The 12,638-nt window shown below is 41.2% G+C and overlaps 2 protein-coding genes across 2 annotated transcripts; both read right to left on the minus strand.

Annotated features, from left to right (window-relative positions):
• Positions 1–8,021: 8,021 nt before the first annotated feature.
• Positions 8,022–10,334, minus strand: LOC128504367 (C-reactive protein-like). The gene is made up of 3 exons (XM_053474400.1): positions 10,262–10,334; positions 9,585–9,684; positions 8,022–8,867 (listed from the first exon to the last, which is right to left on the minus strand). The coding sequence occupies exons 2-3, from the start codon at positions 9,651–9,653 to the stop codon at positions 8,214–8,216; spliced, it is 723 nt and encodes a 240-aa protein (XP_053330375.1). The 5' UTR covers positions 9,654–9,684; positions 10,262–10,334; the 3' UTR covers positions 8,022–8,213.
• A 1,010-nt stretch (positions 10,335–11,344) lies between these two features.
• On the minus strand, positions 11,345–12,263 carry LOC128504368 (C-reactive protein-like). The gene is made up of 2 exons (XM_053474402.1): positions 12,233–12,263; positions 11,345–11,994 (listed from the first exon to the last, which is right to left on the minus strand). The coding sequence occupies exons 1-2, from the start codon at positions 12,261–12,263 to the stop codon at positions 11,345–11,347; spliced, it is 681 nt and encodes a 226-aa protein (XP_053330377.1).
• Positions 12,264–12,638: the final 375 nt, after the last annotated feature.

Raw genomic sequence — 12,638 nt, forward strand, 5'->3', positions numbered from 1 at the left:
CCGTTAAAATAAAACAGAATTTTTTTTTTCTTTTTCTATGTAGAAGGATATTTTAAAATTTTACTAAAGTGATTGAGTTGTTAGTTTAAAGGAACTTGGAAAATATTCTTTCTTTTTATTTCTTTTAATACATTTTCAAGTATAAATATACAAAAATAAAATAAGGCAATAACAAGAGATAAATATCTATATCTATAATTTTTTATATATTTCTTTTAATGAATCCTTTGTATTTAGCTCCTCCCCTGCTGACCCCTTATTGGTCCAAAAGACAGGTTGCCGAAAAGCGCATTATTCTGACCCACAAGGCTTATCATATGAACAAATGCATGTTCTGTAAACGTGGTAGCTCATTAATCCTCCTTTTTGATCCCTTTTCTTAGTTATTTTCCCTTTTATATTAAACTTTGACGCTCGCTGCCCTTTCTGCTGCCCGCAGTTGGTCTGATATTCGCGCCTTGAAAGTGTAGCCGGTCGTACCTAAAAGGATTTCCTATTGATCTGAAAGTGGGTTTTTCAGCAGGAAGCCAACAGCCTTAAAATCTTAGTTAACTGTAATTTAAAGGTGCAGTTCCTACACAACATTAAAAAAAATCCTATCATTCCTAGCAATCCCCTTTGCTGCCCAAAAGACTCTCTCATCGGGATTCATTTTCACAGCAGATTACCAGGGAAAACATATGTTATGCACTTAATTGGAGGGACTGATACTGTATCCTTGTTACATTTGTTTATTTCTATATATTTATAATCATTTAGTAACGTTTTGTTGATGAACGTCTCACATTCTGCTAGTTGCTCAGTGAAAGGTTTCTGGAATGGTTTTACTGGCTTTGATAACTTAAGAAAATGGCGAATGAGAAATGTATTCTCGAATGTCTGCCCTCCGGCCCTTCTGCCCCAGGCCTAGTAGGCCCAGGCCTGGATTTGTCACCAGACTAATGTACAGTTTGAGTCTGCTAGGATTATCGGAATATGGCTGTGCAAAATATTGCTGAGAAAAGGGTATCTACACAGAGGTTTTCAGTCACACCCCACACTGTTGCTTCTTTTTGCCCCTCACACCCCACTCTGCTGCTGCTTTTTGCCCCTCACACCCCTCTCTGCTCCTGCTTTATGCCCCTCACACCTCCCTCTGCTGCTGCTTTTTGCCCCTCACCTCCTGCTGCTGCTTTTTGCCCCTCACGCTGCTGCTGCTTTTTTCCCCTCACACCCCACTCTCTCTGCTTTATGCCCATCGCACCTCCCTCTGCTGCTGCTTTTTGCCCCTCACACCTTCCTCTGCTGCTGCTTTTTGCCCCTCACACCTCCCTCTGCTGCTGCTTTTTGCCCCTCACGCTGCTGCTTTTTTCCCCTCACACCCCACTCTCTCTATTTGCCCCTCACGCCCCACTTTTTTTTTCTCACCCAGTTACTGTGCCTGGAGCTCCTTGTTTACCTCAGGGTTACATAACATCGCACTAGTGGGCTGGCCCATGCCAGGGTGTAGGGTTATAGAAAGGATTAAATGACATAAGCGACTGAAAGGGGCTATATATATAGATCATTATGTATAAAATGGGCACTTATGGATCACCATAGTTGTTGCCACCATTCATTCGGCTCAGAATCTGGACTTTATTAAGAAATGATGTGGGGGGGGCTCATGTATTCATTTTACCGCCAGGTCTGCATTAAGAGCCCGAGGTGGGGGTTCATTATGAAATAGCCCCAGCTACGCTGCAGACTTTGTATTCGTGGCAGAGCTCCCGCGGGGAGGTTTATTGATTTATAGCAGAGGCGTATGTCCTTGTGCACTTTATACAGTCTGGAGGGTTCTGTTCCTGCTGAACACTCAGCTGGTAGGAAATAATACCGTTCACTTCTTTACTCTCACCTAATGGCCGCCCGCTTTCCACCCTTACATCGGATACGCAATCGCTCTCCTTCGCACCTTCAGACTCCGAGCAAGTCAGGAATACAGGAATAGGTGGAAATGCATTTGTCGTGGGGTGCCTCTTCCTAAATCAGATGCCTCTTTAACATATTCCTGGTCACAATTACCTTTTATACTTAATGCTTTGAATTTCCATGTTGTGGGACACCACTGGGGGTCACATCCGGGTCCACCATCGGACATCGGGTTGAGCTCTAAGGATATCCGCTCTCCAAATACCCATTCTCACCTATTTTCAACATGTCCGCATTGTCCGTGCAGAAATGTCAGCAGTCACGGGAAACCGATGGAGTTGGCCCAATAGCCGTGACTTAAGCTAAAATTTGAGACCCTGGGTAGCCAAGTATCCAGCTGGTGTCCCATTTATCCCACCAAATGTCATGCCTTCTGACTCCAAAGATCTGGCTTGAAGGTTCTTCAGCGTAGATTCTTGGGAACCGGTCACGGTATCCAGATTTTGTTTTAAAATCTATTGAAGTTGATTATTTTGTTCGCATCACGGTGTTTGTACGTATGGTGATGTTTTTGAGAACTGCCGCGCTGTGAGAAACCGGTTAAACCGGCGGACTGCAAACATACCAGGGCTTCAGGATTATCCGTGCTCAGTGATAAACAATGTTAATTACTTGATTACATGTTAATTACAGAAATCATAAAAGTCTGGCAGGATTCTCAAGTGTCTTGAGGCTGAGCTTCAAACTCCTGGCTTAATGGGTTTTGAAGCCGTCCAACGTCGTAGCGTCTAGGTAAGAAATGTAAAGACCAGGTTCGGACTGGCCATCTGGCACACCGGGCAAATGCCCCCGCTGGCCACATACTTGCCCGATCTGGCGTTCCAGTGTAGAATAAAAATTTCGGATCTACTAATTTACCTAGGTAACATATGGTATGGTTTATGTTGACGTAAGGGAACCAGCGCCTTTAACATTACCCATTCATCTATACGTAGCAGAGGCTTGGTTAATACCCCTCTCTAGATCACAGTATGAGCCGTATCCTGAAAAACCAATGTTCTCCTTCCATACCCCTTCCTGTCTCTTACACACAGATGATTTATCGTTTGGAATCATATCTTTTTTTTTTGTGTGTGTGATGAATAAAACATCGGGCCGGTTCCTTCCCTGTCCACTCGTTTCATGAAGCTCCAGCGATGCATGTGGAGGACAGGGCGATTGCTTGCACTTTATTGCTAACAATCTCTGGAGTTTGATTTCTCGAAGACACGTTAACACCTTCAGTGTCAAAAAAAAAAACTTCAATAATTCTTGAGAATAATCAGAATTGGAACAAAAGGCGTCTAGACCCTCGACGGGGTTCTCAATTAGCTGTCGTGAACATTCTGATAATGATTGTGGCCCCTGGAACAGGTCATACTTGACTAGGTGCTCCAGGCATAGAATGATCAATAACAATCGAGGGACCCTTCTCTGCATATTAGAAGTGCCAACATGGCTGAGTTTTGGCTACTTGGGTCATTCTACGTAGATGAGACTTTGCCAAACGTATGTTTTTTTTGTTTGTTTTTTTTTTTTTAGTTTTTCCTCAAGCTTTGCTTCAGTACTCATTTCTACGCAATTGATTTATATTTTCTCTATCGGAGAAGGAAAGTAACGTTGAAGCAGGAATGTCTGTAGCCGTTTACCTTAATGTACAAAAAAAAAATCAATACATTTTCATATTTGCTGATAAAGCTTTTTCTGCAGATGCCGGGGGGATGACTGCGCTGCTGCTCTCGGGGAAAAAAACTATTCAAATAATAAATTAAAAAGTGATTCCCTGCTCAGATATTAAAGGTACAGCCAGCGATACGTGTCTTGGCTTGGTGCTGACCGTGGCCTGACCCTGCTGCCCATCACGGCTAACCTCCGTGTCCGCCATGACTGATGCTGAGGTCATGTGCAGCGCAGGGTTCACTATGGAAGTTGGTCCAGCTAGGCACGGCGCTCCGTAGTGTATATGGGCCAGTTACAAAGGAGATCCATTTTCTCCATGGACAGGTGCGGCACCAAGGAGCCTGGTCCCCATACATGAGAACCTCCGAGATCCCTGTTAGGAAGGAGTAGATCCTAGGTCCTAGTAGTGAGGGGGGGTGGTTATAGCCACATTCTGGCTTGCTGGCCACAAGGACAGGGCTAGCTCAAAATAGTCTAAATCTGTACTGGAGTGGAGAAGAAATACGACGGGGAGAGGACATCCCGCTCTTCTGACCTGGAGAACCAGAGAAGCAGCACTTTAACCGGAGCCTCCGGGTATGCTGATCACTCAAAAGGGTGATCTGCCCCGTTATATACCCCCAAGTGAATTTTGACTAGCGAAGGTAACCCATCTTATGTATTATAAGAATAGACATTTAATGGTGAGAGCTAGAATCCCAGAATCTGACCCATTTTTCCTGCCATAAAGACTGAAACCTTTAATCGCTCGTCGTTCTCATCTTAGATTCAGGAGCCATATGCCTAGCCCACGCATGTATTCCCTCTCTGTATTAACCTCTAACACGTCTGCTGGGAGGCTGTTCTCTTTATCTACCACCTTCTCGTTAAACACAAAGCCAGTGGCGGCTATACGAACCCAGAGGTGATGGTCTCCGTCAAATTAATCTACTCGTTCACAATTTATTGTCCCTAATGGGGTTATTCCCCAAATCCCACCCTCATCCGTACATCTGAAACAGAATGTCGCTAAATATTTTTACATCGTTATACCAATTTGCATTTCAAATCACGTCAATTAAGCTAATGAGCATATCTGAGTTTATCTGATTAGCATAATTTTGAAAGTGTGCCCGAGGGGGGGCCGTGAGGAGGGGGATTTTCATGACGAATTTGCCGGGGATAAGCCCTGGGGTTTGTGATAGGTTATAAGACCTGCAGCTGATTAGACGAATAGAAGAATTAACTGTACGCGGCTTTGTGGATCTACACCTGCCATCTGCGACGCCGATAACGAATTAATTAGGATAATTGTCTCAGTGTCTCTGTATATAAACCTTTTGTGTTTGTGCATCCCGTCTATACATCATAATTTAAATGAGTGTGTACTTGTATGGAAATGACCTCCTAAGGCTTTCTGGGGTCCCTGGCAATATATGCAGGTCAAAAATGGGGTTCCATAACTTTATTCCCAACCTAGAACCCTACAACCTTTAATTTTTGGCCGCCCCTACTATATCGGTAACCTACATGGCTGCCTAGGGTTGGAGATGGATGGAAACCTTTGCTCTTATCAGTAAAATGGGGGGAAATGGCACCCCTAGGTCAGCACAGGCCTCCATTGTTTCCTTCCCCTCCAAGCTTTCTTTTCTTCCCGCAAGAAGTCTTCCCTCTTCAGCTGCACTTATGGCGCTGACCTGGTAGGGGGCGCCACTGTCATGGGCATTCCAAAGAGGTGGTGGGTGGGAACTCTAGAACTGGCCCAGGCTTTGTTCCACAGCTTATTTAATATACATATGTTGGCGTCTCGTAATTTAGGTGCAGGTATGCGTGTGATTGTTGTGGCTGCAATAATTTGGCTATCGTTAGAGAAACTCCGCAGTGCCCAGCGTTATGCTTCATTGTTTCCAGGCCTCTCTGCGTGCTGGAGTATTGTATTGCGTTTACAATATTGTTATGCTATTGTTCTGTGTGTTAGCATAGTGTTGTGCGTCGTATCGTCGGTCTCACTGGCACCGAAGACAATAAACTGTAAACTCCTATAATGATTCCCCGGTATAAATAAATCAATGTATTGAAATGATTACACAGATGGAAAGCTGATGCTATCACTGACTTAGGGAATACGCAATTATCTTCTCCAGAAAGAGAGAATAGGGGGGAAAAAAAGTGCTGTCCTTCTTTTTTCTGTAAGAAAATGGTTTTTTTATATTTTTTTTTTTCTTGGGATTTCAATGCCACCTGCTGGATACGAGGTGTATTTCTAGAAAGACAACATATTTAAACTACAGTTTTATGAAAATTAACCCATAGAAACATAGAATGTGCCAGGGGATAAGACCCATTCGACCCATCGAGGCTGCCCGTGGTGTAAAGACATACGGCGAGTGGGCGTGGCTTGATGTAAGCCCCACCTATGTATGCGCTGCTCATTTTTACCTATGTTCCATCTCATTGCCATGTCTTTTCTACAAATTCACCTATACGCACCCATGTGCCTTTGATACTTCTATTTATTGAATAATTAAAGATTCAGGCTGAATTTGAATGACTGAGGGCTGTTTTAGATTTGCAAATCTCTTGATTCTAGAACCAATAAAATAAAAAGCATGTTCACTTTTGAAATATTTAAGTTGTGTGGGTTTGAGAGGGTAAGAGCTCCTCTGACAGGCTGTAAATATAGCTGCAAGACATTAAACTGAAAAATAAATTATTCTCACCATGCAATGCACATGACATGGCGGTGGGTATAAGAAATAGTGACCTCCTGTAGATATCTCAGGCCATCAAGCCCAATATGGGTTATCTCCAAACTGTGTACTCCACCGTTAGGACCTTTTCAAAACAACAAGTCTTAGGGTCCATTCTTCATTTACGAGACAAGGGTTGTCTGGTTTTTTTTTATGCACGGTGGGAAAAAAAAACCATTAAAGATGATCTAGAGAACCTATGGGCTTTTAAGACAACATGAGGTCCATACAAAACTCTAAAGGGAGGAATCTCTAAAGCTGGTCCTTGAAGGTCCACATAGCATTGCGTATCTTACCTTAAGAAGATGAACTCTACTTAATAAAAACATGTATTATATATTTTACCTTATATGGTTGGGGTAAAACAGCTACCTTATATGGCGATATCTGGATGTTGATCTTGGCCGTAGTAGCATTCCAAAAAGACTGATTAAAAACATATGTTCCTTGTGCATGTCTTTAAACCCTACCTAATGTAAATATATTAAAAAGAAATGTAGATAGCCCAGAATCTGCTAGACTACACCCAAAACAGGTCCATGAAGGAGATAGTCATGTAAGAAGCTTCTTCTCTACCCATGGCAAGAGCTGTCCCAAGCAGAATATAAGGTAGGGCTAAGGACTTAATAGCCATGTTTTTTGATCCCTAGGATTTAAAATGTAAATTTGAGAAGTTATTTAAATTGTAAAATCACAATTTCCCTAGGAACAAAATGAGGATTCAATCCTAGAGAGACCTGGTTACATGACATAAGACAGAAGGTGATATAGCCTTTAGGCTGTTAATTAATAAAACCCGATTAAAACCTAAAAACCAAAGCTATAAATTTCTAGCTGCCTTGAATTTGATATAAATTCTGGTGTTTCTAAATGCCAGGGTATCTCAAAGCCGTTTCCAAGACTAAATCGGGGTTAAAGGTGTATATTTAAATTTATTATGTTTGGCAATTTTAAAAACGTTTAGTCTTAAGGGGCCTTTAAGAACCAAACATTAAGGAAATGGAAGAAAAAGGGAAAGTGAGTGAGAATGAAGGAAAAAATATATAACGGCTTAAACACTAGGGGCTAGCATTCCCTCAACTATGTGGCTGTAGTCACTACTTATGAATTATGAGTGGAGACTACAAATTAAGAATATATTTCATTCAAATCTACTTAAAACGCTTAGCAGTACCCATGAAGGGTGGATTATGTTACGCTGTGTTGTATGGAGACTGACTGCTTCAGCACCACGGCCAGCTCCTCATTTAATGCCCATTTTAATTAATAGACAATTAACTTATTGATTTATATAGCACCATCATATTCTGTTGCCTTGTGCGTTATATATTTTTTGTATTTGGCTGTTTTGTTTTCAAAAATATCACACTGTTTTCGTGTAGTTTTCGCATTAATGCTTAAATAATATAATATGCTTGTATGATATGTTTTAGGTAGCTGCATCTTAGCCATTTGTATGACTGACAACAATGGCGGCCTCCAGGTCTGCAGATAGAAGGTATTTAACGGAACACATGGTGATAAAACCAGGTTTTAGACATCACGGCCTACATTACTGTATACAGCCTGGGGGGGGGTATAGATACTGTATATGCCTCCAGGCGCTATATGGAGTTCTGGATGGACATCATGTTCCAAGTTTGTCTTTCATTGTTGAGTAATTTCAGAGCTACACAGTCGTCATTCAATGCAAACATGATTTTATTGAGTTATTGAAGGATTAAGCAGTATAATAGCTAATTATGACATCGTAGGATAGAATACATAGGGATGAATCGATATTAAAAATCCATACATGTAAGTAAATGCATGTATAAAAGTATTTAAATTGAATTGTATGTTAATGGCAAACTGTTTTGTTTAATTATTAGACGGTTAATAATTATGGCATGAGACATACAAGCTGGATGAGTACCCAGGTGACTTGCATTGAAGTTTGTCCAGAATGAGGACTTCTCCTTTTATCTCATACGCTAGAGATCTCCAACTAAGGATGTTCCCACTGAGTTCCTTATTTGACAGAACATTTTGTATGTCTTCTGGGGACAACACGTAATCCCACATGTGAACATCGCTTATTTCACCCACAAAGGATTGTTTGGCATCAAAGCTACCACCGAAGGAATCCTGTTCCTGACCCAGGATGATAGCGGCTGGGGAAGAAATAGAAGCCCCTTTTTTGGCAACCTTTCTTGGAAAGCGTTTTCCATTGACCCAGAGCTGAATCACTCCAGTTTCGGAGTCCCAGCTAACACAGGTGTGTGTCCATTCAAGAACGTCTTTGTCTTTCTTCATCTTGACTCCTTCACCGTCTATGTAGACGTAGTACTCGGTTTCTGATACTGGGTAAATAAGAAAGGCATTGTCACTTTGACGAGTAGCTAAGGAGAACAGAGAAAAATCTCTTGTGAATTCTTGGAAGGACCAAAGGCAGACCGTGAGTTTATTTAAAGCCTTCGAGACCAATGGTTTAAGGATCACGTATGACGTGTCTGTCTGCTTCGGGAAGAGAGACTTTTGTGCCCAAATCTAGGAAAATGGAAACATGAAGGAAAATAGGGTTAGAACAACCTGTTAGGAGGCACAAGTAGACGTTCGCTGCCCTGTTTTGAAATGTAATCTAGTGAGAGCGGGTTTAAGATTGAAAGGGTTGGTTCATAAGCTATAAATCTATATTGTATCTCGTCCAACATTATGTATTATAGTAGGAGACATGACTTTATTATAGCTATATATGACATTTCGACACTGCAGTCAAGAAATTCCTCGTACTCCATGTAGCCCAGACAAGAGTCTTTGATTACAAACAATGTTGGCGTTTCCACTGGTCTATTTAGACTTAGTCCGTTCCTCCCAAAACATAAAATGTAGAAAATGGGTTTTAGGAGCACCATGAGGTTTGGTCAAAATTTGGCGCAGCAAAATGGTGGTAAAAGTGACAACCATTGTCTTCTCCCTCCTACATCCATATACCAGCCCCACCAAAAATTAGCTCTTGGGAAGTCCCTGGGAAAATATTAATGGGTTCCTGGTCACAGCCTTGGCAATAAGGACAACTCTATAGGGAAGACATGGACCACTTTGTCTCTTGCCCTCAAGGGTTCATCTTGCTTCAAGAAAACAGAACTCAAGGACCATCAGACTTTTACCACTTTCTCCAATTCAGGTAAAATATATATATTTTTAAAATAAGATTTATTACACTTGCCCTGTACAAGAAGTGTGCTTCTGATATCTACATTTTACCCCTCCGTGGGTACCTTGTTGTGCAATCGTTCCGGTGAGGAATAGTAGCCACAGGATATGTTTTTCCATCTCTGTAGATTATGGTCCGTGGCCCCTGCTCCTAACAGAACATTTCCAGTTAATAAGACAAACATTCCTACATTCTACGTTCCGTATACGTAATAAATATAGGTAACGGTATCTATACGCTAAAAGTTGTGTGAAGACAGTAGGGTCCCCCAAACCCCTCCCAGAAATTATTTAATAATATCAAATTTTGCCTGAATCCATTTTTTTGCTTAATTATCAAATTGTCCCAAGAGCCGGTTTTGATAAATTGTTGCTATAGAAACAGAAGAAGCTTCTTAACTCTTTAATTATTTTTACTTCTAAGTCTCTTACCTTTTAACCACCAGAGGAAAGAATAAAATGAAATATATGCAAAGTTTGATTTGCTTAAGATTCGATAGCGCATAGATCATATTTTGCGTAAGTGGAACAGCAGCTTTAAAGGAACATTTTTTTTATATATATTAAGCCAAACAAGTTAAAATAACACATAAGCATATGACTAAAGCTTCCTAACTTTAATATATTCCGTGAATGTGTTAAATCTACTTTTGCCACATAGGTATGCAATGTTCCTGATATCGGTACAAATTGATCTCCAGAAAATCTTAATTTTCTTCATACATCACCTCTTTATTTGCATATAATGCTGGCCTGGATCCGTGATCCGTTTTATCAGCGTGTTCCTTCTGCTCACCGTTTAGCAATGGTGCCACACGGATCTGTCTCTGTTTAAATACTTGTAATACCAACCCTTTTTTTTAAGCAGTTCCACCCAATAAATCTCTCAGCGGAGCCCGAATATCTGGCTTCATGACAAATTACAAAAAAAACAGGAAAAGTTTGGACAGTTGCATAAGAAATGCGCCATTTGTCTTGAAGTCAGATGGAGAAGTGTGTTGGCATGACCGTAGATGTATGTGTCTAGCATGAGGGTATGTGTATACCTGTGTGTAAGCATGAATGAGTGTGTTATGAGTTCATGTGTGTGTTTGTGTAGCGTGAGTGAGTATGTGTGCCACTGTATATATTACTGGGGGAGGTCAAGGGGCAGATTTAAGTACAAATACATGAGACCCATCAGAATCCTGTTTGGGGTTTCCTATCCTCCTGCATGTACATGCGTACAATTTTATAAAATTAAGGCAGTTACCATCAAGCCTCCTTTAGCAGAGTTGTGTATATTGTAATCTCAGGATGTTACACCTAATAATTCTTTGTAACGCCTTTCAGAATGGCTGGTTAAAGGGGCAGCTGCTTATAATCCAGATATGAAAGCATTCGGCAAAAGGCGAAAGGAAATATTGTGAAATAACACTTTACATTTTATTTACTGCATCAGGAAATTCCAGACATTGAGGCAAAAGTGCAAATTCAGAGCTCCGTTAAAGTGCAAACTTGCATAAGATAATGAAGAAATATAAATTAGTTACATGATATACAAAGAAAATCATTGTTTTTAGATATTTTATGTGCAGGAGGCTGGGGTGGAATAGAAATGCAGATGCTGAGAATGGCGGCTGGTTTTGGTATACACATAATGAAGGTTTCTAATACACAGGCATATCGCTTTTTTAATCTGTAATCGGCATTATATAGATTTACTTAAAGATTCATTTTAAGATTTACTCTAAAATGTAAGAATTGGATACAATGACAGATTGTCTTTAACAGCGTAATAGCAGACGTGCATCATTTCATGTTCGGTCTCCTTAACATTGAGCATACGGGCTGTCTGTGTGTCCTACAGAGTCACAGCCACGTTTTGGTTGTAGAAGGACGCCCCCTTTCCTCTCGTATTGCAGAGAATTCCAGCTGATGACATTTCCGCTCTTCTCATTAGACAGAACCTTCCGGATGTCTTCTGGAGTCAACACATAATCCCACATGTGGACATCGCTTATTTCGCCCACAAAGGATTGCTTGGCGTCAAACCCACCCCCAAAGGAATCCTGTTCCTGCCCCAAGATAATACTATATGGGACGGGAATAGTAAATCCTTTGTTTGAAACTTTTCTTGGATAGAGTTTCCCGTTGACCCAGAGCTCGATGACTCCGGTTCCGGAGTCCCAGCTCACACACGTGTGTTTCCACTCTAGAACCTCTGTGTCTATCTTCATGCGGATTTCTTCCTGGTTGATGTAAACGGAGCAAACGTTGGGTGGCCTTGGGAAGATGAGGAACATGTTGTCCTTTCCAGAGGCTTTGAGTGCCAATGAAAAGAGAGGATGTTCTCGGCTGAGTTCTGTGTAGGAGTGAACGCAGACGGTGAGCTTGTCTAATGGCTTCGACGTCTCCGGATGCAGAATCACGTGCGCGGTCGCACCTTCTTTGGGGAACAGAAGGACCTTGTTGCCCAAATCTAAATGAGATTCAAACAAAACGGAATAAAGAAACTATTATAAGTCTAATTCTGTACACACTCTTATCAGCAACCTAGATGATGTTACTGCCCAACTCTGGTCTAGTCCCGATCCTCCAGGTATCAGTGTTTACTATAAACTTGGTTTGAATTTCTGATGCCGTCCGCAGTCGGAAGCCAAATTTAGTTTATATTTAGCATTTTTAGTGACTTTCCCCTCTATAATTGATTTTCTGACAAACATTCTGGAACCAGGAACTCCTCACCATCCGTATCACCATTTCATGTTTACAAATCAAAGCTGGGCGTAATTGACTATTTTTCATTACAGTCCTACGGTTTCTTTTTTTATTGTGAAAAACATGCGTTCTTTCCAGAGTCTTCCCTTAAAGTTGTTCTTGTTAACTTAAAAGTATTAACTGATTCTATTTTGAGAACATTTTGGGGGGCTCTGTTATCTATGTATTAAAGTCAGATATCCAGCTGGAACGTATGGTAACTACGATGTTTCTCTGCTCCAGCTGACCAACCATTTTCTTTTCGTTTAAGGATACCAAGGTTTTAATGAGTAGTTTGTATTTTAGATCTTTCTGAACAGCATCGATATGGTAAATGCAACGTTTAAGTGTGAGACACCACGCGTG

Source organism: Spea bombifrons, chromosome 9 (genome assembly GCF_027358695.1).
Source record: "Spea bombifrons isolate aSpeBom1 chromosome 9, aSpeBom1.2.pri, whole genome shotgun sequence".
In the NCBI taxonomy this organism is placed as follows: Eukaryota; Metazoa; Chordata; class Amphibia; order Anura; family Pelobatidae; genus Spea; species Spea bombifrons.